The sequence below is a fragment of the Nannobrachium achirus genome (genome assembly GCF_963921795.1).
Source record: "Nannobrachium achirus genome assembly, chromosome: 6".
NCBI classification, from domain to species: domain Eukaryota; kingdom Metazoa; phylum Chordata; class Actinopteri; order Myctophiformes; family Myctophidae; genus Nannobrachium; species Nannobrachium achirus.
Genome location: NC_137815.1, coordinates 12,310,602 through 12,336,969, shown reverse-complemented (window position 1 = coordinate 12,336,969; position 26,368 = coordinate 12,310,602). Strand labels below are relative to the sequence as shown.

The 26,368-nt window shown below is 44.6% G+C and overlaps 1 protein-coding gene across 1 annotated transcript in view; it reads right to left on the bottom strand.

Moving 5' to 3' along the window:
• Positions 1–26,368, bottom strand: part of slc25a26 (solute carrier family 25 member 26) — a 185,667-nt gene that overhangs the window by 50,947 nt on the left and 108,352 nt on the right. The window contains exon 6 of the mRNA XM_080728507.1: positions 6,668–6,712. Coding sequence (XP_080584633.1) covers positions 6,668–6,712 — 45 coding nt within the window. The remainder of the gene's footprint in view (positions 1–6,667; positions 6,713–26,368) is intronic.

Here is a 26,368-nt window from a genome sequence, read left to right as displayed (position 1 = left end):
AATACATTGATTGTACACATTTTAATAGATACTTTTTTCAAATAGTACAATTAAATGATTATACATTGGAGCTAAACTAAAATGATTTATTTATCTACCTTGACTAATTCATACTTTTTTCATATCAAGGTCCAATATTTATTCATTATTTAATGACATTTAGCTTCTCACTCAGACCCAAACATAGAATATTTTGTTATTGTTTGGATAACATTTTGTTCACAATTCTATGCTGTATTGTTTTGATGTTGGTGCCATAGATAGAAGAGATAAACAGGCAACACGTTGATAAAACAACTCTTATACATTCTCTAATTGTGTACTTAGGCTATTGTAAATTAATGAATGCAGATGTTTAACAACAATTTAACTCTTGAGAGCGTAAAATGAAAACAAATGGACCCGTAATTAAACCAAATGGACCCTTATGGGTTTCATTTTACCCTCTCAGAGTTAAATATATAGCGTTCATTTGGTTACCAACTCTTAAGGACCACCGGTTGAAAACCACTGGAGCACAAGTCAAGAATACATTACTAAAACGATAGCATACCTTCTCTCGTTCCTCTGCAGCCACGGTTTTGCTGGCGATTGTGGTTGTTGTGATGGCTTTTTGTCTTTTTAAGACTGTGTCTGCGGGCGTTGCTTGTTTTTTCTTCTGATGAAAGCAGCCAAGTGGTCTTTGATTGTTGAGTTGCGGCGGTAATCAAGAACTTTATTCTCCTCCTGTAATTCTGTGTATGATTTAGCTCTTTCAGCATAACATATCCCTGCTCACTCTGAGGGCTTGGACCCGGCATCGTAGCCGGAGGTCGGAGAAATCGCTCCATTACTCCATGTGCGTCTTTCTCACTGTGAGTCAAACAGTCAGACGATGTGCCTAGTTCCATAAAAAATCAGCACCATCCGCTCTGGTATCGTCACCACACACGAGACACAGCACATGAATACATGCCACGGCAAACAAAGCCATTTCCGTTTCCGTATCCGGCAACGAGGACCGGCTAGGCTGTGAGTCTTGTCCGTCTATATCACCGCGACATCTAGCGGCCGGGAAGAAAACTACATGTAAAATGTAATATTCTGCACCTCGTTTGTGCTATTCTGCGGACTGCTATGATATCCGCGGGAGGCTCTGATATCCGCGGAGGGCTTCGATTTCCGCGAAAATTTCCGTGATCGCGGAATCGCGGATTCCTGGGGGGACTAACTAATGTTCAAGAGTTATATATTGCAGGTCAACTCAATACATGGAGTGGCCAGTTATATGCCAACCATGAGGCCATTAAAAGGCGTGGACAAATTCACAATGCGTTGCGCTGCGACATGTTGTGAGCTTGTAGATCTGTATTTTCAGAGCACAATCAAAACATGAATTTACTTGTCTTTTAGTTCTACTGGATCTCTTCTCCACTGGTCCCTCCCTGTAATTTTAGTCTAGTTTTTATTTGTTGACGAAATTGTCAATATCTTTAGTCTTAGTTTTAGTCATCATAGCTTAGTTTTTGTTTAGTTCTTAGTGAAAAAAAGGTAGTCGCCGAACATTTCTTGTCATAGTTTTAGTCAACGAAATCATCACTGCTGTCAGTCACAGTCAAGACGGACGGACGGACGGAAGGACGGACTCATGGGGGTGAAAACACCTCAGGGTGACTTGCGACCTCAGGGTGACATGCGACCTCGCCCTTTATATGGGTTACTCATATATGGAGACCCCTAAATGATAGTAATGCCCTTAATATTGACAATATAGGAATCTCCATATATGGGCATAAAACAAAGTAAGTAATGCCAAGGAGGGCCTTGGTGAGTTATGGCCTTGGTTTGATGCCTGTGGATCTCCATATATGGGCATAAGGGGGTACCCTAACATTCTCATTTTCGGCCTGGGATTTATGACATCAGAAATATCCATATATGGGCATAAAAGTTTTTTTTCTTTTTCTGGGAATGACCATATATGGACTTTTATACCCTGAGAAATCTCGTAGCTTGTCTGACTGTCAGTACAGGAAGTGATGTCACGTGACATCCTTTTTATGCCCATATATGAGTCATTCTATACCACATCACTGTGACTCACTGACATCACGTTACATCACTTCCTGTACTGACAGTCAATAATGACAGTCAGACAAGCTACGAGATTTCTCAGGGTATAATGTGACCTTCGGTCGCAATAATCCCCGCCCCCCGGGCCGTTCCGTTCCGGCCTGGCCCAGATCATCATCGGTCTCCAGCATAAATAATAAAACGGTGTACATCTGATCAGCTCGACACGCTTGCTCGTAGACAAAGCAGAAAAAGCGCTTGATTTGCGAGTTTGGATTCGGTCGTTAGGCCCTCTTGGAACCTTTCGATCAACCGTCAGAGAGACAGACAGACAGACAGCCGTTTGTCGGGTTTTGTTGGGCTAAATGTACAGACACTAAAAAAAAAACTCTCCCCCACCCGCCCGCCAACCCCGCCAGCCCCCAGACAGCTGTGTTGGCTGGCTATGAAACAGAAAGGGGAGAGAGAGGGGCAGAGCGCAGCACATTGCTGTCCTACGGAGCAGATGTAGATCCCAGGGTAAGGAGGAATGCCACAACGCTCGCATGAATTCCGTTATAAACGCTGGCGTTTGTTCATCGTCTGGATTGGTGTTGTTCTCATTCCGTGGCACCGACTCAGACGGCTCAGATGGTTCCAATAGAACGGTCGTAGAAAAACCCCTCCAGAGGGGGAGGACGGGACTGGACAACTCCCCTCTGCCACTCACTCAGTCAGTCAGACAGTCAGTCAGCCAGTAGGGCTGCAACGATTAATTGATTAATCGTAATCAAATCGATTATTCAATTAGTTGCCAACTATAATTTAGTAGTCTGGGATCACTTCACTTTTTGGGGTTGTAACCGGTCTGGAGCAGAAACCACAACACGTCATGTTGTAGTCCTCAAAGGACTACAATTTGCCGGAAAGATCAAACCGGATTCAGTTTTAACCCAAAATATTCCCCTGCGCTCAAGGACATACTTTTAGGGCCTACCTAATAAACTCCTTGATGTGGAGTAGTTTTGCTTTTGAAAAATTCTTTTGGTATATGCATCTTTTAGTCCAACTGTTAGCGACTGGCAAGACTACACTAGGCTACTCCAGCATTTTAATTTGGGGATTTAGGGATTGGGGAAACAAACGGGGGGAACCAAATCAAAGCGACGCCGCTTCTTCAAGTGGTTTCCGCGCTTTAGGCGGAAACCAAACGGCCTGGTGTGAACGAACACCAGGCTTTCCCCCAGAAAGCCTGGTAGGCGAGGTTAATAATGTAGTAACCGTAATCGGAATCAGCAACTAATCGTCAAGAACAAAACAATATGACTTGAATATTTTTAAATGGCCTATTTGAAAAGAATGCTGTTACCCTTTAGCCTGACAAAATGTGTAGATATTCTTTAAAGGACAACTTTAGTTTTTTGCAACAAGGGTTCGTATTTTAGATTGTAATTAGAGAAAAGAAAAGATGAGTGTTTTCATTACCTGCTTTCTATTGTTTTAGCCATTTTAGTATTTGATTTCAGTGGTTGAGGGCATGTGTACAAGTGGCTAAATATGCAAATGTGCATCTTGGGAATGGGTAGCCTAGTTCCAGACCCTGAATCGCTAGCCACACCCCTTTAAATTTTTGTTTTGGCGATTCAGGGGTCTAGAAGTGCTCTCATTGAAGAGGCTTTCCTCGTTCGAAAATCCGTACGGCGAATCAGCGTCGTGAATCAGCGTCTTGTGATCAGCATGGGTGGGGGTTTCCCAGAACTCATGTGTGTTTCCAAGTAAACAAGCGCCGCCGCCGGACTGTACTGCACAGCGTGTCGCCCGTCGCAGTAATATGCGATCGTATCGATCTCGTTATGAAACACCAGTAGCAGGCATGTTATGTTGTGTTTGATTCCTAGTTCGTAGTGCTCCTATTCTGCATGTTTCTTTGGCCAGCCAGCCAGCCAGCCAGCAAGCCAGCCAGCCAGTCAGTCAGCTAGTCAGCCAGCCAGCCAGCCAGCCAGCCAGCCAGTCAGTCAGCCAGCCAGTCAGTCAGCTAGTCAGCTAGTCAGCCAGCCAGCCAGCCAGCCAGCCAGCCAGCCAGCCAGTCCCCCCTTCATGTGTTGTGTTGCCATAAACGGCTCGTTAGCCATCCAGAGGACCGGCTTTTAAGACAAGCGGGGGGGGGGGGGGGGGTCTGTGTCCAGATGGTGGAGAGAGTGGGGGGGGGGGGGGGGGGGGGGTCTTTGACTCAGGGGGGACAAAGAGACACTTGTGGTCAATGACTACGTACAAGTCTCACTCACACAGAGAGAGAGAGAGAGAGTCACACACACACACAGCTGCGTGTCATATACTGTCCATCCTCACAGCGTCCGCAGCTCTCTCTCTCTCTCTCTCTCTCTCGCCCCGTTAGGGTCCGTCCAACATTGATGGAATGTTTGACTGCCCGCCTCCTCGCGCCTCAGAGACATGATGTCACCCCCTCGCAAAAAAAAAACAAAAAACGCCGACTTTTCAAAGAGGAGCGGCTTTTAATGCGTCCACGAGGCTCTCGTCTACACGAAAAGAAGAGATAAAGGGAGAGGAGAAAAGAGAGGTGGGGGGGGGGGACTAAGTCTAAAAAGCCCCTTTTCCACTGACATGGCCCAACACCACACCACTCCACACCGCCCACTTGCGCCATGGTTTTCCACTACAAGGACCTGGGTGGAGTGGTGTGAAAGTGGTACTAAAAGGTATCCAATCTAGAGTAGGTCTGAGCTAGGCCAAACACTTCATAATGACTGACTTTTCATTTAGACCACCAGGATATAGTTGCAATACATGATAATAGATTATATTGTGTTATAACCAGTCACGCAGGTATACGCCGTATGCTGTGAATATTTTTTTTTTTAAAGCGTATGCCCTCGTGAACCTTGTAAAGTAGCATATCTGGCATTATGCACTAGCGTATGTGCTGGCCACACGAATAGCCACGGATCATAGATTATAGTATGCCCTCAAAAAAAGTCTAGAACCACTGGTTATAACCACTATTATAATATATTATAGTGTATAATAGTTATCATAGTAATACATTACTACTTTATAGTGTATTATAATCAGTTATAATGCATTATATTGTATTATAATTAGGATAGTTGTACAAATTTATATAGTGTTATAATCACAGTTAAAAGGGTACATTTTTTTCTTACCGATAGCGGTACTTTTATGTAATGGAAAATGTAGATATTTTTATTATGTGGTGCGGTGTGTCGTGTAGTGTGGTGCTAAAGCTGCAGTGGAAAGGGGGCTATAGAGGAAGCAGAGAGAGAGAGAGATAATGACAATGTTAAAAGTAGAGAGAGCGCTCAAAGCTTGTGACAAACTGTGTCTCACTTTGATGGTCGCCATGACGACCCATTAAGCTATTTAGACCGGGAATTGTGTTATACTTTATCTACTGAAAAATAGCAGATCTACAAGTGAGCTTGTAGATCTGCCGAGCTATTTTTGTGAGCTATTTTTTTTAAAAACCTTGAAACTTTGTGCAAAATGTTGTAATATATATTCTGCTTCTGGGTGGTTGTCCCTGGAACAACATATTTTAAGACGGGGGGGGGGGGGGGAGGGGGGGGGGGGGAGTCTGCTGGCCAAATACATGTACTTGTTGGGGTCCTTGACATGAAAAAACATTTATAGAATCGTGTAAAAAATATATTTAACGATTTTTCAAAAATAGCAGATCTACAAGCTCGCAGCGCGGCACTCGGTGCCGCGCTGTGAGCTTCTGCTATTTTTCAATAGTTAAAGCACAAAATAATGGTTAAAGAATAATGGTTAAAGAAGTAATAATGCGTAATAATGCGTTTGCGCCCTTGCTGGGTTAAAGTGAGGAAAGGGTTGTAATTTACCCAGTGTTCCATTGCAGCGGTGCTATGAGGGAATGGGGGGGCCGGGGCTGCTGTAAATGTGTCACAGCGTAAGCACACTATTACGACTTTACTACCTGGTTGTCACCGGGGCTAATTACTGTAAAGGACTGCTCTGGTGGGCTGGGTGACACTGTACTATATAAATCAACCAGGAAACAGAATAAAATGAGACGAAGAAGAAGAAGAAATGTCTTGGTATGTGTATTATATAGTTGGGTCGAATCCGAAATTGAGCTCCCATGCCCCTCGCAAAAATGTGAGCAGAGATCCCCGACCCACAGGTTGAGAACCACTGATATACACAGTAAATACTAGGACGATATGCCCATTAGGAAAGGGTGCCCCTCGAATTATGCAATACCCGTTGTTGTACCCATCATCAGAGTACCCACTGAACCCTTCTGTCTGTTTGGCAGTGTCCCTTTTATGCCCATATATGGAGATCACAGGACGGTTCGTACAGATATTCTGTGCATTCTTCATGGATCTTCATGTCTGCATGGTGGTTCTGGACAACCGTCACTCTTCCCATTCTACTCAGCATGCGTACCTCATTATGTCAAAAACTCACACTCTCTCACACACACACACACACACACACACACACACACACACACACACACACACACACACACACACACACACACACACACACACACACACACACACACACACACACACACACACACACACACACACACACACACACACACACGTCAAGGATGACAACATACCTTTAAATATTCCCAGAGCGGAAACTGCACCAATGAGAAAGGGATCTGTGGAAGAAATGGAAAAAGTACAGTGACAAATTTGCTCGTCCCAAAATATGTAGCTATATATACATTTGGTGCGTCCTCCGCAGTCCCGGGGACAAACGGACACAAACAGCACCCGAGTCATGAACGAGACAGGCAAACACAGGCTTCATGAATTAATAGATAGATTATTATTGAATGAATCCCTGATTCTAACTCAACAGCGCTGATGTATGAGGTTAACTGATAGATGGATGGAACTTTGAAAGTGATGGGAGGGTCACCATGACAAACACTGGATAAGCACGCACGCACGCAGGCACGCACACGGACACACACACACACAGACACACAGGAAGAGGAAATGAATGGCACTGCCATAGCAGGGTCTAATAGCGAAAAAGTGCACAGTACACCAGTAGATTATTATTGAATGAATCCCTGATTCTAACTCAACAGCGCTGATGTATGAGGTTAACTGATAGATGGATGGAACTTTGAAAGTGATGGGAGGGTCACCATGACAAACACTGGATAAGCACGCACGCACGCAGGCACGCACACGGACACACACACACACAGACACACAGGAAGAGGAAATGAATGGCACTGCCATAGCAGGGTCTAATAGCGAAAAAGTGCACAGTACACCAGTCCTTGTGAGGTGCCGGCCAACGGGACAAACACTATGAAAAAAGAGTAAAGCCGCACACTCGTAGCTACCGATGCACATTTATTATAGGACTACACAGACTGTATAGGACTGCCATAGCAGGGAACATATGACACACATACCACACACACACAGCCCCTCTCCCTCACACAAACACAAACACACACACACACACACAGGGTGGGGCTGGGGCAGCATAGCTCAGGGGTAGAGAAACCGTTATTAGAGCACGAAGGGTTCCCGAAGGGTTCCCAGTTCGAATCCGGGCTCCCCCTGAGTTAATGTCGAAGGGTCCTTGGGCAAGACTCTGAACCCCACATTGCTCCCGGTGAGTAGGTTGGTGCCTTGCATGGTTTCCTCCGCCACCGGTGTATGAATGTGTGTGTGAATGGGTGAATGTAATGCACAATCTCTGTAAAGCGCTTTGGATAAAAGCGCTATATAAATGCACCATTTACCATTTACACACACACACACACACACACACACACACACACACACACACACACACACACACACACACACACACACACACACACACACACACACACACACACACACACACACACACACACACACACACACACACACACAGAAAGAGAGAGAGACGCAGTTCCACTGACACATTGGGTCGCGACTTGTGAGTACACATTTTCACATATTCCTAAAGAAAATATTACGATTCGTAATACGATTTTCAGGAATTTTCGAAAGAATTTCAAACATTATTATTTGTTGTTTTTAATGTAGCAAAATAAGACGGGAAACTACTATAGTGTATGTCAGACCCATACACTGGTCCGGAGAACTCGCTAACGCTCTGCTAGGCGTGCTGCTATTCCCATAGACCGCAAACTCCACTACCGTGCAAGGGCTCCAGCCGTAGTAAAAATAAAGACAACGATTTTGCTACTCACTGAAACCACGGCAGTTTTATAATGTTGAAAGACTATTCTCCGTGGTGGAAAACGTCCCCACCTTTTGTGTAATATTCACTTTTCGGGCAGGAAATAAAATATGTCTGCCAGGTGTTAGGATATTGTATTTACTCAAGAGCCGGGTTTCCCAAAGTGGGTGCCGTGGCGATACAATCCATGGACGATATTGGTTCATTACTTCATTCATGGCAATACGATACGATTTGATTCAATGATTAAAAATCAATATAATAACTATTTAGCAAAGAAATTAAATCTGTGTGTCAATAGTGCATGTTTCTGAGGGAAAACAATCTATTATGGAAATAAATAAGTAAACACTGTGATTCTCAAGCAAATACATGGACATTGTATTATAACACATATGGACAAACCCGCACCTTGACATGAACACAGAGATTATACACATTTATCGATAGACCAGTGTAGCTATATGGAATGGAAGAGTAGTTAAACCCCTCTTTTTCATTTTCCCTCTTAAAATTGCTAAATACAAGGCCCAAATACTTAGTTCAGATCAGATACCGATTATCTGCATTTAAACGATACCGATACAAAGCCAAAATGATACGATATATGCTTTTGCATATCGATATAGTAGATCATTGCAAATCAAAACCGATTTTTCGATTCAGTTACTATATCGTTACACCCCAACTCGCTAACTAACGCTCTGGACCAAAGCGAACACTGGCACCTGTAGCTTTCATCTTGTGTGGTAGGAATGGACAGAAAAGGGAGAAAATGGAAGGGAGAGATCAAACGGAGAAGAGGAAAGAAAGAAGTCGCACAGAGAGCGTCTGATGGCAGCAACAGCAGCACTCAACCACCCGTGTGGTCCGACTGTCTGCTATGGGACCGCTGTTCTCATTTGAACACACTCACACAAGCACGACTAATCTGCTGCTGACTCAGTCTGGCACAAAGACAATACACTCACTGTGTTTACGCCGAATAATTGTTTCTTAACCCATTTAGGGCCTAAAATTATTGAATGCTTTATCCGGTGAAAAATAGCAGATATACAAGCTCACAGCGCGGCACCGAGTGCCGCGCTGCAAGCTTGTAGATCTGCTATTTTTTGGAAAAAGTCGTGAAAATGTATGCAAATCTTTGAACATATGTATTTTCAAAGCGAACGTTTGTAACTCAAATTTTGCTTCTGGGTGGTCCGGTCCCTGGAACTAGATATTTTGAGATGGGGGTCCGTGGCCAAATACATATCTGTTTGGGGGTCCTTCACATGAAGGTTTGAGAACCACTGACATGGTAGTCTCTCAAGAACAGACTAACTGAGCTCCAGTTAAGTGAAAAGGACCTTTTCTTTGACGATGGCTGGCCAGATTGCTGACATAGAAACATCGTTTTTTCAAAAAACCTTAAGAAGGATTCAAAAGACACTTATAGAATCGGGTCAAAATTCTAAATTTCACGATTTTTCTAAAATAGCAGATCTACAAGCTCGCAGCGCGGCACTCGGTGCCACGCTGTGAGCTTGTATATCTGCTATTTTTCAATAGTTAAAGCACAAAATAATAATACACCATAATGTGTACCCGTTCTGAATGGGTTTTAATGGCGCTAATTTCTGAGCAAAAACCACGTGACTTCACCCTCAACACTTCATCTGGACTAGAGTAACCCCCAGCTCTGGACATGAATGTCCCGCGACTGAAACTTACATGCAAACTGCCTGTTATATCAAAGCCTAAAGTAAACAGTATAAGCTCATTGCAACAGTCTTGTGTTTCACTCTTTTTAGTCACGGTCTTCTGTGCCCGCAGATGTCAACATAATTTTTTTACTGGCATGATGTAGTTGTTATTGCCCTGCTGTATTGCATTGCGGTGCATTTCATTATGTTTTTGATTATAGCAATCCATTTAGGCCTAGGATTATTGAATGCTTTAACTATAGAAAAATAGCAGATATACAAGCTCACAGCGCGGCACCGAGTGCCGCGCTGCGAGCTTGTAGATCTGCTATTTTTTGAAAAAACGTGAAAATGTGTGCAATTTAAAAATGTATAAAAATGGGTGCAGTTTTTCAATATAAATATTTTTCAAAGCAAACTTTTGTAACTCAAATCTCTGCTTCTGGGGGGGGGGGTCCCTGGAACAACATATTTTGAGATGGGGGTCTGCGGCCAAATAAATGTAATTTTGGGGGTCCTTGACATGAAAACGTTTGAGAACCACTGATTTAGAGGAAGGATTTAGAAATCGGGTCAAAGATATTCAAAGACTTACTGTACACACATTTTCATTTTCACGATTTTCTAAACTAGCAGATCTACAAGCTCGCAGCGCGGTTAAAGTGGTTAAAATCTAACGCGACTCGGGCACGTTCCAGGTCTTTATGTATTTTTTATGTATTTTGTTGCTAGTGCGGTATACCCGTTTGGGGCAGGGCAGCCATTCCGAACACGTACTGTAGCTGTTCGGAGCAGCATGTCCCCCATATGTACAATGAGTTTTCAGTGTTTACTTAGGCTATAATATAATATGGAGTTTGCTTGTAGTTTGAATTAGCGGACAGAGCCACATTGACTCAATCTATACCATTGTGAAAATAGCCGCACAACGCCGTTGCGAGCAAGTAGATCGGCCATTTTCACAATTTCTGCCTCTAATATTTGACAATTTGACTAATGTTTGACCAGAGGTACTAAAAAGGTCTTTAAAGTCCTTAAATTGTCACTTTAGATAACCTGTCTGTATGTTGGTCTGTTTACTGTTTGAGTGAGAAAATAATGTTAACATTTAGCTAAACATCTGGGGACCCCCCCAAAATAAATTGGGGACCCCTCTGGGGTTCCCGACCCACATGTTGAGAACCACTGGTGTAGATGAGGTGTCGAGGTGAAGTCACGTGGTTTTGTCAGAATTAGCACCATTAAGAAACAATTAAGGTCTTTGCACACTGCTGCGTGTTTCGGGCCGTATATCGGAGTGAATTTCGGAGCACGTGAATACAAAAATCAACCTCACGTTATGTCAATCACGCTTGCACACTGCCGCCCGTTTCGTATTTATTTTCGGACCAGGGTTGATTTTTTTTCCGATTTTCGCAGCTGTTGCTCTCTCTCTTTCCTCTCTCTCTCCCTGGCTTTTGGATTTCGGATTTCCAAAACGCAACGAAAACACGCAGTGCAGTGTGCAACCAGCTTTATTCAGGCGTAAACACAGTGAGTGTATTGTCTTTGTGCCAGGCTGTTTGAGTTTCAGTTGACGTTGCACGACTGTGTTGCACTCTTACTACACCATTTACATTATTAGTTAACCAACGTGTAGCTGCGCGAGTATTCATGCAATTTTGATTTATTGCTAGAGGCGTGGTTCTCAAACTATTTGATCTGCATAACCACCATAATTCTTGAGAGTGTACAAATGCATTTGTACACTCTCAGAGTTGCAGATCCTGTAAGGCAGTGTTTCTCAACCTTTTTTTCTGCATGGGCACACTTTTCATGTCCCACCAACATAATACGGGGGTGTAAATATCGTCACTGTCGGGAAGAAACCTTGTATTTCCAAGTTTCAAATTTGTACGTTTCTTCGCAAAGTAAAGCCCTGCTTCATCATAGAAGGCTGTCGCACAACAGTAGTGAAAACAGCAGATCTACAAGCACACAACGCCTCGCACCGCGAAGCGTTGTGTGCTTGTAGATCGGCTGTTTTCACTAGTTTAAATCATTTTTTAAAATGATAAATACAATACTGGCTTTCAAGCAGTTTCAAGGGGCACACTTGACCCTTCTCAGGGGCACACCAAAGGTCCCCAGGCACAGTGGTTGAGAAACACTGCTGTAAGGGTCCAGTTGGAACCTCCTTAACACATTCCCCGCCATTTAACAATACCTTCGTACTCTACCATGCCTCCAGTCTCCATAGACTTCCATGTAATTCATAGTGATCATGCACACCCATGCCTAGATAATGCACCACGTGTGTCCACATTGCTCACAGCTTTCAAACAAAAAAATCCGAATGGAAATCCGTTCAGGCATTCATGAGATAGAAGCCATTATGTTTTCCTAAAATGTAAACAAAGATGGCTGCCATGTTTGATAGATGGGGTTGCTATGGGGGTTAAACATGCAATTTCGCGATTTCTATCATGCCTACTACATTTTTTGGGGTCAATTTTTTTTTTGAAAAAAACATTTTTTTGATTTTTTTTTCTTTTTCAAAATGGCGGAAATTCTCGGGACTATCGGGCCTGGCAGGGAAAGACATTGAAATAATCTCGGGACTATCGGGCCTGGCATGCAATGAGTTAAGGAGCATTGAGGGACCCTGGACCACTGTCCTTGATTATGTTTAACTCATTGACTGCCCCAGCCTGAGAAACCAGAGAATATATTTTGATTTCATTTATAAAAACAATCATTTATATGACAAAATTGGATCGCCGCAGTGAATGAGTTAAATGACACCCTGGCATCGGATCGGTACTCTGTATCGACCCATACGTAAGTTATGGGTTATCAGAATCGGTTTCAGGAAAGACAAACTGCTATGGCTACATCTCTAGTTGTTAGGCACATGTATGCCAATGCACTGCACCATGGGCTTCAGCGAGCCTCGAGCTTGTTTATCATCAAAGGAGGGCCGCCGGATTCGAGCTCTGACACACCTGTAAAAAGCATTTTAAAAAACTATTTGTGCGAGTAATCGACACTTAATAAATACCCCAAATGCTGCATATTTATATGCGTTCTTGCGGAGATCAAACGAAAAGCAGCTGAAAAAATCAGAGTCAAACGCGTAACCGTTTGTTTTGCCGGAGTTACTTGGAACTGGCAGAAGTGTTCCAGTGGAAACACTCTGCCCATCTGGATCCACGGTATGTGTACGATACGCACACGCAGACAGAAGCAAGCACTACCCCGCCCCGCTGCTTGGGAAAGATCTAAAAAAGAAAGAACGTTATTTGACGCAGGTCTGGGATTCAGCTCTGTTAAACCCATTTAGGCCTAGAATGCTTTAACCAGTGAAAAATAGCAGATCTACAAGCTGCGAGCTTGTAGATCTGCTATTTTTTGAAAAAGTCGTGGAAATGTGTGCAAATCTTTGAATATATGTATTTTCAAAGCGAACGTTTGTAACTCAAATTTTGCTTCTGGGGGGTCCCTGGAACTAAATATTTTGAGATGGGGGTCCGTGGCCAAATGCATGTCATTTTGGGGGTCCTTCACATGAAAAAGTTTGAGAACCACTGACATATAGTAGTCTCTCAAGAACAGACTAACTGAGCTCCAGTTAAGTGAAAAGGACCTTTTCTTTGACGATGGCTAAGCCAGATTGCTGACATAGAAACATAGGGTTTTCAAAAAATCTTAGAAGGATTCAAAAGACACTTATAGAATCGGGTCAAAATTCAAATTTTCACGATTTTTCAAAAATAGCAGATCTACAAGCTCGCAGCGGGGCACTCGGTGCCGTGCTGCAAGCTTGTATATCTGCTGTTTTTCAATAGTTAAAGCATAAAATAATGATACGCAATAATATGTATCCGTTCTGAACGGGTTAAAGCGGAGTGTTATACGATGAGCAGCGCCGAGACCCGCTCTGTTTTCCAGCTGCACGGAGGACACTTTGACTTTTCAATAGGAGTAAAAAGACACCTGTCTTTTATTAGCGGCCTCGTGAAGTCAGCTGCTTTCCAGACAGAGAGAGAGAGAGAGAGAGAGAGAGAGAGAGAGAGAGAGAGAGAGAGAGAGAGAGAGAGAGAGATATCAGGGATGGGACGATATTACATTTTCAAATCACGATTATTGTGACGAAAGACATTTACGATTTACGATATTATCATGATAATATCCCCAAACACCCATTATCCTGGGGCGGAATAATTTGCCAAAAAATAGCAGATCTACAAGCTCGCGACCCGTTGTGAGCTTGTAGATCTGCAATTACTTTGGCAAAGAGATTTGGTAGAGAGTGGAGAAAAAAAAACAGTATCAAGTATGTGTATTATAAGTGCGTTTTACCAATAGAGGGTTTAAGTGGTACCGGATATGCAGCTCGGCAAATAAAAGGTGAATTGATCCCAGTGCATGACGGAGGACGATATCACGATAAATTAAATCTCCACGATAAAATTATCGTGAGTGTTTTTTTATCACGATAAACCAGGGTTCCCCAATAGACGGCCCGCGGGCCATTTGCGGCCCACGGGGGGCTACTGTCAGGCCCCCAACAACCCCAGTAATAATGGTGGTATATCGTCGTTGTCAGGTGGAAACCTCGTATCTCCATATTTGTACGTTCTTTCGCAAAGTAAAGCCCTGCTTCATCATTCAAGGCCGTCTCACAAAAGTAGTGAAAACAGGCGTTGTGTGCTTGTAGATCGGCTGTTTTCACTAGTTTAAGTCATTTTTTAAATGATAAATGCAAAACGAACGGTTTTGGACATACAAGATTTTCACCCAACAACGACACTATCTGAACTGTCGCTGGAGTAGCCGGAACGCCACCGTTGCCCCCCCGCAATGCTGTGGCCCTCGACTTGGTACCCTAGACATGATTCGGCCCTTGGGGAAAACGAATTGGGGGCAGGGGAACCCTGCGATAAACGATAATATCGCTTATCGTACCATCCCTAAGAGAGACAGAGAGAGAGAGAGACATAGAGAGAGAGACAGAGAGAGACAGAGAGAGAGAGAGAGAGAGACAGAGAGAGAAAGAGAGAGAGACGGGGACAGAAAAAGACAGAGGGGAGAGAGAGAAAGGGAGAGATGGGTTCTGCAGAGGTTCTTCTGGGAACACTGATCCTCCAGTGATGTATGGCTAGGTCTGACAACCCCTGGCACACAGCGTGTGTGTGCGTGTGTGTGTGTGTGTGTGTGTGTGTGTGTGTGTGTGTGTGTGTGTGTGTGTGTGTGTGTGTGTGTGTGTGTGTGTGTGTGTGTGTGTGTGCGTGCGTGCGTGCGTGCGTGCGTGCGTGCGTGCGTGCGTGCGTGCTGCTAAAGATGGAGGGTCTGAGTGCTGCATGTGGTCAGATTTATATCGATAAGCCATTTATAGTTATGGGAGGGCCTGAGGGGGCGCGCACGCACGCACACACACACACACACACACACACACACATGTACACACACACACACACACACACACACACACACACACACACACACACACAGAGAGACACACATGCATGAATGCACACACACGTTATGCATGTGTCAGGTCAACCAGGACTGACGTATGTGACAGATTGCAGCTGTGTGTGTGTGTGTGTGTGTGTGTGTGTGTGTGTGTGTGTGTGTGTGTGTGTGTGTGTGTGTGTGTGTGTGCACATGTGTGTGCACATGTGTGTGTGCATGTGTGAGAGAGGACATTATGAAAGGGATAGGGAAAGAGAAGAAGATAGAGAAACAAATTCTACGTACGGTATGATTATAAATCTGCAATAGACTCAACCGAGTCATAAACATGGACAGGGCCAACATGCTCAGGCTAAAGCAGGGGTCTTCAATGTTTTCAGGCCAAGGACCCCTTAGTTGAGAGAGAGATGAAGCACACAACCTGTTCATAGATTCCATATAGTTTCATCATTTGACAGCACAATCATTTTGGATTCATGTTAATGTGTGTTTCCAGATATTTAACCACTTGAACAGTCAATACTTAATAAACTTGACCTTTCACTCTGTACTTAGTCTGCTCTTTTTCCCCTCTACACCAAAGCTATTTGCCGAAAATAGCCGATCTACAAGCTCACAACGCCTCGCAGCGCAAGGCGTTGTGAGCTTGTAGATCTGCTATGTTTGGCTAAAGTTCTCAGAATATGGACACTAATATTCAAATGGTTAAGATAAACGAGAAAAAAAGTTTCTATCAGACAAAGATTTGGAGGCCCCCCCTATAGTAACTCTGAGGACCCCCTAGGGGTCCCGGCCCCCCTGTTGAAGACCCTTGCTTTACACAGTCTCTCGTAGAGCCTAACCAAACAATAGTATGGAAATAGTGGGAGAGATAATCAAAGAGAGAGATTACCAACTCTCTCTCTCTCTCTCTCTGTTTGTGAGAACTGTGTCCCATTTTCATATCCCACAGCTGTGAAAGGTCAGCCTGCCCTGTGTGCATACCTGCAGGGCACATGCATGCAGAGTCGGGCTATGTTATGCTAGGCTAGCGAACCGCCGCGCCGAGCAGGCAGCCAGGGCCAATGCTACGCTAGACTAGCGTAGCGGCCAGGCGGTATTTAAATAAAAAAGCACATACTGTCGGGCCACAGTGCTAACAACTGCTGACTCTGACTGGAACCCCAGCGCCGTATAACGCCAGCTAGCATCACATGGGCTTTTCAGCTTCGTAAAGCCTCCATGCGTGTGCGTTGTGTGTGTGTGTGTGTGTGTGTGTGAGCGCGTGCAGGGGTGTCGCACCAAAGGCTGGGACCTGGGTACAAGGATTCACTGCGGGCCCCCCCATGACTGTTCTTCATAGGGGGAGGGGGTTTGACTAATTTAGACTGGGAGCGCATTATTATCCATTATTTTATGCTTTAACACATGGGCTGCCATTGTTTTGAAAATGTGTTGTAGAGATCCGCTATTCACAAGGCTTTGTGCGCGTGCACGTATGTGTGATCTGACGATTTTATCGGTTTGTTTACATTCAGTCGCCAAACTGTGGACAAGGTAAGAAAGAGTTGTCACAGCACCCCCCTGCGCCCTTAACTCGTTACTGAACGCGTTTGGCACAGGTTGTGTTTTAATTGAAAAATAGCAGATATACAGATATGCTCAGGCTGTGAGCTTGTATATCTGCTATTTTTCAATAGCTTAAGTATAAAAAAATTAAGGCCCCTCAACCTTGGGCTCTAGTAACTCAGTCCCACTTTCCCCCCCTTGTGACGACCCTGTGTGTGCGTGTCTATGTGTGTGTGTGTGTGTGTGTGTGTGTGTGTGTGTGTGTGTGTGTGTGTGTGTGTGTGTGTGTGTGTGTGTGTGTGTGTCATGGTCAGTCAAGCTGGGTTCTTCACGTTAAACCCAGAAAAACAGACAGGCCTCCATAAAAGCCAACGAGCATGATGGTTAGGGAGAGGGGCGTGCACGGAGTAGGCCTGCCCGCACCAACAGGACAAGGCGCTGTACAAACAAACACAAGCCCACTGCTGGACCGGCTGAGCCTGCAGGTCCAAAATCTAGATATAGTGCGGAGCCTTAGGGGGAGACAATGCTCATTTCGTGCAAATCAGTCTAAAAGCGCCAAATCTTGCACAGGGCATGCTCTAATGATTTAGCTAGGGCGCCCGAGCCGACGACCTTCATGGTCGCCACAGCGGCCAAATCAAGTTGGGCTCCCATCGACTTTCTATGGAGGAAAATACCCAGAAAAAAATCTGCTTTAAGTAGGATGTGAGGGGTCTAACGAGGGGTTTGTCATGATTCTGAATCCATTGCAAGCATTTGTTTTGCGCAAAAAAAACTTTCCTTGGGCTAGAAATGCCCCCAGAAAACCCCCACAAAACCATGTTTTCTGGGGCCATTTGTAGAGCAAGGAATGTTTTTTTTTGTGCAAAACAAATGCTTGCAATGGATTCAGCATCATGACAAACCCCTAGTTAGACCCCTCAGATCCTACTTAAATACCCAGAAAAAAAAAAATCTGGGTATTTTCCTCCTGTATAGAAAGTCGATGGGAGCCCAACTTGATTTGGCCGCTGTGGCGACCCCGAAGGTCGCCGACCCATCACCCTAGCTAAATCATTAGAGCATGCCCTGGGTTACATCCGTGCAAAATTTGGTTCTTTTAGACTGATTAGCACGAAATGACCATTCTGTCTCCCTAAGGCCCCCGACTAAAGTCCAAACTAGATACGAACAGAGCAGAGGAACGACTTGCTGGACGCTGCGTCCCGTCCCATCAATTCGCCGTCCCATCCCACTCAAGTTTCCCTCTCGCGCTTTATTGGTTTACTTTCATTCCCGTTGACTTGCCTTTATTTATATTTTGATAGGACGGGGGGAACTTTGTGGAATAAGCGTTCGGTTGCCAGCCCCGTTGATTAGCCAGCTACTTTTTGTGTGTATTTGACTAACAAACTTGACTCGACATCCGTCACACCTTTTAAAACTCTCTTGCTTATGATTTTTGGAATCCGAGGAAGAAGAAGGGGAGGAGGGCGGGGGGACGACGACGACATGCTGGCTAAAAAAGCTAAGCACGCAATGCCTTTTAACCCATTTAGGCCTAGAATTATTGAATGCTTTAACTTTTGAAAAATCTAGATCTTTTTTTTTGCAAGTCTTTGAATATATCTATTTAAAAGCAAACATTTGTAATTTGCTTCTGGGGGGGTCCCTGGAACAACATATTTTGAGATGGGAGTCTGTGGCCAAATACCTGCAATTGTGGGGGTCCTTGATAAGAAAAGGTTCGAGAACCACTGATTTAGAGGAAGGATTTAGAAGTCGGGTCAAAGATCGGGTCAAAGATATTCAAAGACACATTTTCACGATTTTTCAAAAATAGCAGATCTACAAGCTCGCAGCGTGGCACTCGGTGCCGCGCTGTGAGCTTGTAGATCTGCTATTTTTCAATAGTTAAAGCATAAAATAACGGTTAGAGTGGTTAAAATCTAACACGACTCGGGCATGTTCCTGGTCTTTGAGGCTTAAAGAAAGCGGCACACAGATGTTTATGTCCATTGAAATTGACTGGGGTTTTCCGCTGCCTGCCAAAGCGCTTTGCTAGCTCAATCGCTCGACCCCAGCCGCGAGCAGAAAAGAGCTTGCGCGTCCCAATGGCTGATGCTGCTGCTGCTTCGCGGGCCCGCAAAAAGTCAAAGCAAACACGCAAAGACCAGACAAAAGACGGAACGAACATCGAACACGCCCAACGCATTAACACATTGTTTGAGGTTTTAGAAAACACGGGACTGTCAAGACCTCTCCAAAAACATAAGAAACAAGTGATGTACTGCAACGGGTAGATCAGTTCCATTCCTGTCCAACAAACTGGGGGAATTGACAATACACATGGCTTGGCTACAAAATCGAAGCAGCATATTGGTTTCGTTAAGTATCCGCCGCCGCTGACGGGAAAAGCATGCAAGGTGCAATCCCCATTTTCTCCCCTCGTCTATGGCCGATACAATCTCCCATCATCATCATCATCGTTCCTTCTGATGTCATTTTACTTCATGGGTCTTCAACAGGGGGTCTGGGACCCCTAGGGGGTCCTCAGAGTTACTACAGGGGGTCCTCCAAATCTTTGAGTAATAGAAAGTTTTTTTTAAAATATATTTTAACCACTTGAACTATAGCCTCCATATTCTGAGAACTTCAGCCAAAAATAGCTTGTAGATCGGCTATTTTCGGCAAAGAGCTTTGGTGTAGAGGGGGAAAAGAGCAGACTAAGTACAGAGTGCAAGGTCAAGTTTATTATGGTTAAATATAAGTGGTTAAATATCTGAAAACACAAATTGACATGAATCCAAAATCCACTGATGATTGTGCTGTCAAACAATGAAACTATATGGAATCTATGAACAGGTTGTGTGGGGGTCCCTGCTTCATCTCTCTCTCAACGAAGGGGTCCCTGGCCTGAAAACGTTGAAGACCCCTTCTTCTAAATGTCATTTACTTCAACACTTTGTTCGATCCCATGTCGTGCCACCGGCTCCCCGGATTTCATATTACGCATTGTGTCCAGTTTGAAAAGGACGTAAACAACTCTTTTTCTTTTTTTGTTTTCATTGGACGAGTACCGGGCGCACTGGAATGCAACTTTAATTTAGGGCCCGCCATTCTTGCTTTCATATGTGTTTTTCCTTGAAGCCAGAGCGAGAACATTCCAAGCTGACCCAGTCCAAAGAATCTCAGGACCAGGTGCTTGTTTCGACATATGGCTGCCAAACATCCATCTTCTGTCCAGCGGACGCCTCCGTCTGCTCTTCCATTACCAGGGGTGTCACAAAGGGGGGAAAGTGGGACTGAGTTACTAGGGCCTAAGGTGGAGCGGCCTTAATTATTTTATGCTTTAACTATTGAAAAATAGCAGATATACAAGCTTGCAGCACAGCACCGAGTGCTGCGCTGCGAGCTTGTAGATCTGCTATTTTCGAAACGTCATGAAAATGTGTGCAAATCTTTGAACATAAATATTTTGTAAGCGAACATGTTTAACTTAAATTTTGCTTCTGGGGGGCCCCTGGAACTAACTATTTTGAGATGGGGCTCCGTGGCCAAATACATATCCTTTTGGGGGTCCTTAACACAACTACTGCCTCTTAATCTGAAGGTTTGCTTGGTGCCTTGGTGCCACGCCGTTTCCTCCATAGGCCGCCGCTATTATTTTGAAGGGCCGGAAGGGGGTTGTTTTTGTTTTTTTGGATTATCACTTGACGGCAACGATTACGTCATCTAGTCACATGACAGTGTGAGCCCAGAAGAGAACATGGCTGCACCCAGCGTTTGTGTACAGTATGGAGAGTGGAGACCATCCTTTGTATAAGAATGTCCCTTTTGGAGAAAATGAAGTCTCTTTATGGGCCTCTCAATGGATTTACTATGGAGGACGTTAACTTCGCGTGCAGGCCCGACGTGCGTTGTAAACAAATCGTGGACATTACCGATGCGGGCGGGACTGGAGCGACGTACAGTAAGTAATAATATCTTTACTGTATATACAGTAAGATTGACAGTCCTCGCCGTCAACGGCGCCATGGTATTAACCCTTTCACTGACGGTGAGCGTCGTCAAGGGCAGCAGAACAGTTAACAAGAAAAAGTGTGAGGACCACTGATGTAGAAACAGGTTTTTCAAAAAGAATCTGAGAAGGATTTGATATACAGTATTCAGACTTTTTTACAATTTAAAAAAAATAGCAGATCTACAAGCTCGCAGCGTGGCACTCGGTGCCGCGCTGTGAGCTTGTATATCTGCTATTTTTTCAATAGTTCGCGCCCAAAATAATGCGTATAATGCGTTCCCGGTCTAACCCCCTCCCCCTATGAAGAACATTCATGGGGGGGCCCCGCAGTGAATACTTGTACCCAGGGCCCAGGATTTGGTGCGACACCCCTGACCATTACAACCATGCAGCTCCTTCTCTTGCTCTTTACCTAGTGATACTATCCCTCTCTCTACTACTCTCTCTCGTCTACCAGCTTTAAACCCATTTAGGCCTAGAGTTATTGAACGCTTTAACTATTGAAAAATAGCAGATATACAAGCTCGCAGCGCGGCACACCGAGTGCCGCGCTGTGAGCTTGTAGATCTGCTATTTTTGAAAAATCATGAAAATCAGAATTTTGACCCGATTCTATAAGTGTCTTTTGACTCCTTAATCTTAGAAGGAGTCTCCTTCTAAGATTTTTTGAAAAACCTATGTTTCTATTGTCAGCAATCTGGCTGGCCATCGTCAAAGAAAAGGTCCTGTTCACTTAACTGGAGCTCAGTTAGTCTGTTCTTGAGAGACTAGTGTGTCAGTGGTTCTCAAACCTTTTCATGTGAGGGACCCCCAAAATGATATGTATTTGGCCACGGACCCGCATCTCAAAATATTTAGTTCCAGGGACCACCCAGAAGCAAAGTTGAGTTACAAACGTTCTACAAGCTCGCAGCGCGGCACTCAGTGCAGCGCGGCACTCAGTGCCGCGCTATGAGCTTGTATATCTGCTATTTTTCACTGGTTAAAGCATTCAATAATTCTAGGCCCTAAATGGGTTAAAACACAACATGTTCCACGCTCTCTGCCGTGACTCTCTCTCTCTCTCTCTATCCACAATTTCTCGGCTTTTCCAAGCAGCACGTTCAAAAACGATAAAACAAAACATCGTTCAAACGACGATCGACTGTCTTTCCTTGTTCAAACAAGGCATAAGCAAAAGATCAGGAGGGCTGCATTCGAGCCCTATTGTGTGAAAACAAATTATGGCAGGTTGCGGTTTTTGGCCCTGCCGTCAAGAAAAAGGGACGTCTCTCCGTTCCAGCGCGGGGATCAGCAGCATCTGCTCGCCGGGCCCACAAACATCTGTGTCATCCAGACCGATTCTCCAGGGATTGGATTCCTCTGCTGGGAAACACATGACGACTGTTTCAAACTCGCTCCGTTTTGCTGCGTTGCTTTCGAAATTCAGTCTGTGTCTGCAAGTGGTGTGCAAGAAGAAAACGGTTGACAAAATTGTCCCCAGATGTGGCCTGGGTCAGGGATATTGTGAAACTTGGGGGGGGGGGGGGGGGGGGCCTTCTATACAGGAGGAAAATACACAGTCTGCTTTAAATAGGATGTGAGGGGTCTAACTACTGTAGGGGTTTGTCACGATGCTGAATCCATTGCAAGCATTTGTTTTGCACAAAAAAAAAATCCTAGAAATGGCCCCCAAAAAACACAAAAAAAAGTGAAAAGTGATGACTCATCACTAAACCATCGTTTTGTGGGGCCATTTCAAGCCCAAGGAAAGTTGTTTGTCCTTTATAGAAAGTCGATGGGAGCCCAACTTGATATGGATAATTCTATGGGTAAACGTCAAAATAAAGTTTGCTTATGGTTGGGGTAAGGATGATATGGAACGAATGTTAAGACAACTTCTCTGGAAGTTTGGAAAGCGAATTTGTGTGTGGCGTGAGTGCATGCGAATAATCAATAGTGACAGTGCCACTTGCTGAGGGCTGTCAGGTACTTTATCATACAAATATGTAGATCCTGTCTGCTGTGTCACTCCAGTGACAGCGTTTGAGGACACCAAGTCCTCGCTTGTGTGTGTGTGTGTGTGTGCGTGGCAGAGGGTGATGGGTGGCATTTGTGTGTGCGTGTGTGTGTGAGTGAGAGTGCCAACCGTCTCGGTGTTAACCCATTTAGAACGGGTACATATTATAGTGTATTATTATTTCATGCTTTAACTATTGAAAAACAGCAGATCTACAAGCTCACAGCGCGGCACCGAGTGCCGCGCTTGCGAGCTCGTAGATCTGCTATTTTTGAAAAATTGTGAAAATTAGAACTTTGACCCGATTCTATAAGTGTCTTTTGAATCCCTCCTAAGGTTTTTTGAAAAAACTATGTTTCTATGCCAGCAATCTGGCCAGCCATCATCAAAGAAAAGGTCCTTTTCACTTAACTGGAGCTCAGTTTGTCTGTTCTTGAGAGACTACTATGTCTGTGGTTCTCAAACCTTTTCATGTGAAGGACCCCCAAAATGATATGTATTTGGCCACGGACCCCCCATCTCAAAATATCTAGCTCCAGGGACCCCCCCCCCCCCCCCCCCCCAGAAGCAAAATTTGAGTTACAAACGTTCGCTTTAAAAATGTATATATTCAAAGATTTGCACACATTTTCACAACTTTTTCAAAAAATAGCAGATCTACAAGCTCGCAGCGCGGCACTCGGTGCCGCGCTGTGAGCTTGTAGATCTGCTATTTTTCAATAGTTAAAGCATTCAATAATTCTAGGCCTAAATGGGTTAAAACGTATTAGTATTCGGAGAGGCTACGGCCTGTCACAGGTCCTTAGGCGCTCGCTGGAGGGCAGGAAAAACACATGTCAAAATACATTCCCATTCAGGCTGACTGCGAGCGGCAGAGCCAGTTGGCTGCAATCTGACAAATGACTTTTAATAGGTCACACTGCAGCCTCGGCATACTGATGAGACAGCATGAGAACGGAGGGAGGGAGAGAGAGAGAGACAGTGTTGGAAAAAGTCGGGTTTTAACCACTTAAACCAGGGTCTTCAACAGGGGGTCTGGGACCCCAAGGGGGAGTTACTACAGGGGGTCCTCCAAATCTTCCAAACCTTTTTATATTAACAACTTCAACCCTAGTCTCCATATTCTGAGAACTGTAGCCAAAAATAGCAGATCTACAAGCTCACAACGCCTCGCACTGCTATTTTCAGCAAAGAGGTTTGGTATAGAGGGGGAAAGGAGCAGACCAAGTACAGAGTGAAAGGTCAAGTTTATTGTAAGTATTGACGGTTCACATGGTTAAATATCTGAAAACACAAATTGACATGAATCCAAAATACACTGATGATTGTGCTGTTAAACAATTAAACTATATGGAATTGGAATATATGATAAGGTTGTGGGGGTCCCTGCTTCATCTCTCAACTAAGGGGTCCTTGGCCTGAAAACGTTGAAGACCCCTGAACTTAAACCCAATGTGGTTGACTGGGGTGCCTCAGAATTCTATACTAGTGTCTTTTCTATTTTCTGTTTTGTGGGGAAAGCTTTCGCACGTTCCAACCCCAAAAAGCTATCGGACAGCTAAAGCTAATAGAGAATGCAGATGCTTGAGTTTTTAACAACAACTAATAAAGCTGAGCACGTTAGAACAGATGTCAGACGTCTGCACCTTTTGGCCTTATATTGTTAGGTTGGTACTGTAATGTCCTCATTATGACCACAGATAGGTTCTAAAAAGTGTGAAAAACATCATTGTCAATTCAATGGACAGACAGACAGACAGACAGACAGACAGACATGCATCTGCTTCAGTGGATTGTCTCAGTTTGGCACACAGACTGTAATGGCTAGTACACTCTCTCTCTCTCGTGTGTGTGTGTGTGTGTGTGTGTGTGTGTGTGTGTGTGTGTGTGTGTGTGTGTGTGTGTAGCATTAAAAGCCCATCTTTGTTCCATTAAATGAGCATGGGTCAGTTTTTTTACACAATGTCTCTTTGATCAACGTACCTTTGATCAACATGAGGCTCGGTAGCAGTTACACCTCAGCATAATCTCGGTACAGCGATGATGTTGCAATAGTTAGCAGTAGTTGGTAATCTAGTACACACCTTACCGGATTAAATAGCCTGAATATTTTAAAGACGGCTTCAGCCCTGCTACCAAACTGATGGTGTCACTCACAGAGAGCGTGTCCGTGCCCAGAAATCTAGTGGAATGCTCTAAAAGTGTCACTGGTACGGATCGTGTTGCAAGGCAAGACGCTTTATGACATTGACACGAACAAAATAGTTTGACTTTGCCGTACTATCAGTGCAGCTCATAATACGATCGCATTTCAAACCAAACACTGGCTGGCCTGCCAGGCCAATTCAAACAATGACTTGTCTCCAGTGCATTCTCACCTCGCATGCCCCTTTTTTTTTTTTAAGTCCACATCGCCCACAACGTTTTCTGTCGCTGATACTCTCATGACTTCTGGAGCAGGGTAGTGCTAGGAGTAATCATTCGTTGCGAGCGTCAGGTCGCAGTTACTATCAAAACCTCCACCGGCTGTCTGTCAGTCGGTCTGTCCGTCCGTCTGTCACATCACACTTTTGCCCCTACTCTTCTCTCTGCCACCGTTGGCCCTATCGATGTCAAACTTTGCACACACACATCCCTTGGATGGCAAATGACAACCTCCAGCCCTGATTTCTCACAGGGCCCTCTTCTAGCGCCACCATCAGGCCGAATTTTGCAAAACACATTTTGGACACTTCTACAGATTTTGGCCAAAATCACGCAAAGCGGTACAAAGTATCTCTTAAGTCATGTCATCAACATGGATCTGTCCCATTTCCCATATTCCCTCCTGATTGGCTACCATTGCCTTCTAAAGTTTGTGTATGCGACCTGACGGTAGTAGTACTGTAGTAGTGAGTAGTGAGCTTGTACATCTGCTATTTTCAGTAGTTTAGGTTGTCTAATTTCCCTTTGGAGTCTGGGTCTAAAACAGTCTGGGAATCAGTGCTATGGCTTACCTGACTTTCGTCAGATGGTGGCAGTAGTGCGTAGGCTACCGCTCTACTTTACCATCTGAGTTCTCTCGCTGGGAGTTGATAACACTCGTAAAGCCCCGGGCCAGACCAATCAGCGGCAGCTACGGGCGGGCTCTGAGCGGCTCTGAGCCAATAGAGTCTGATTGCAGACCACGTGGAAACCCAGGAGGCGGATTCTGGGTGGAACGTCACGCAGACAGGCCGATATGAGTTGTTGGAGTTGGCACTCCCAGACTGTGATAGACAGACGGCCCCATCCAATCACCTGCTAAATAAATTCAAAAAATGGCCCGCCCCTTACATCGAGGCTGCCGGAGCAATCCCAGATGGATAGTTAAGCAGAGCAATACGCACTGCTGCTATCATCTGGCGCAAGTCAGGTTATGCT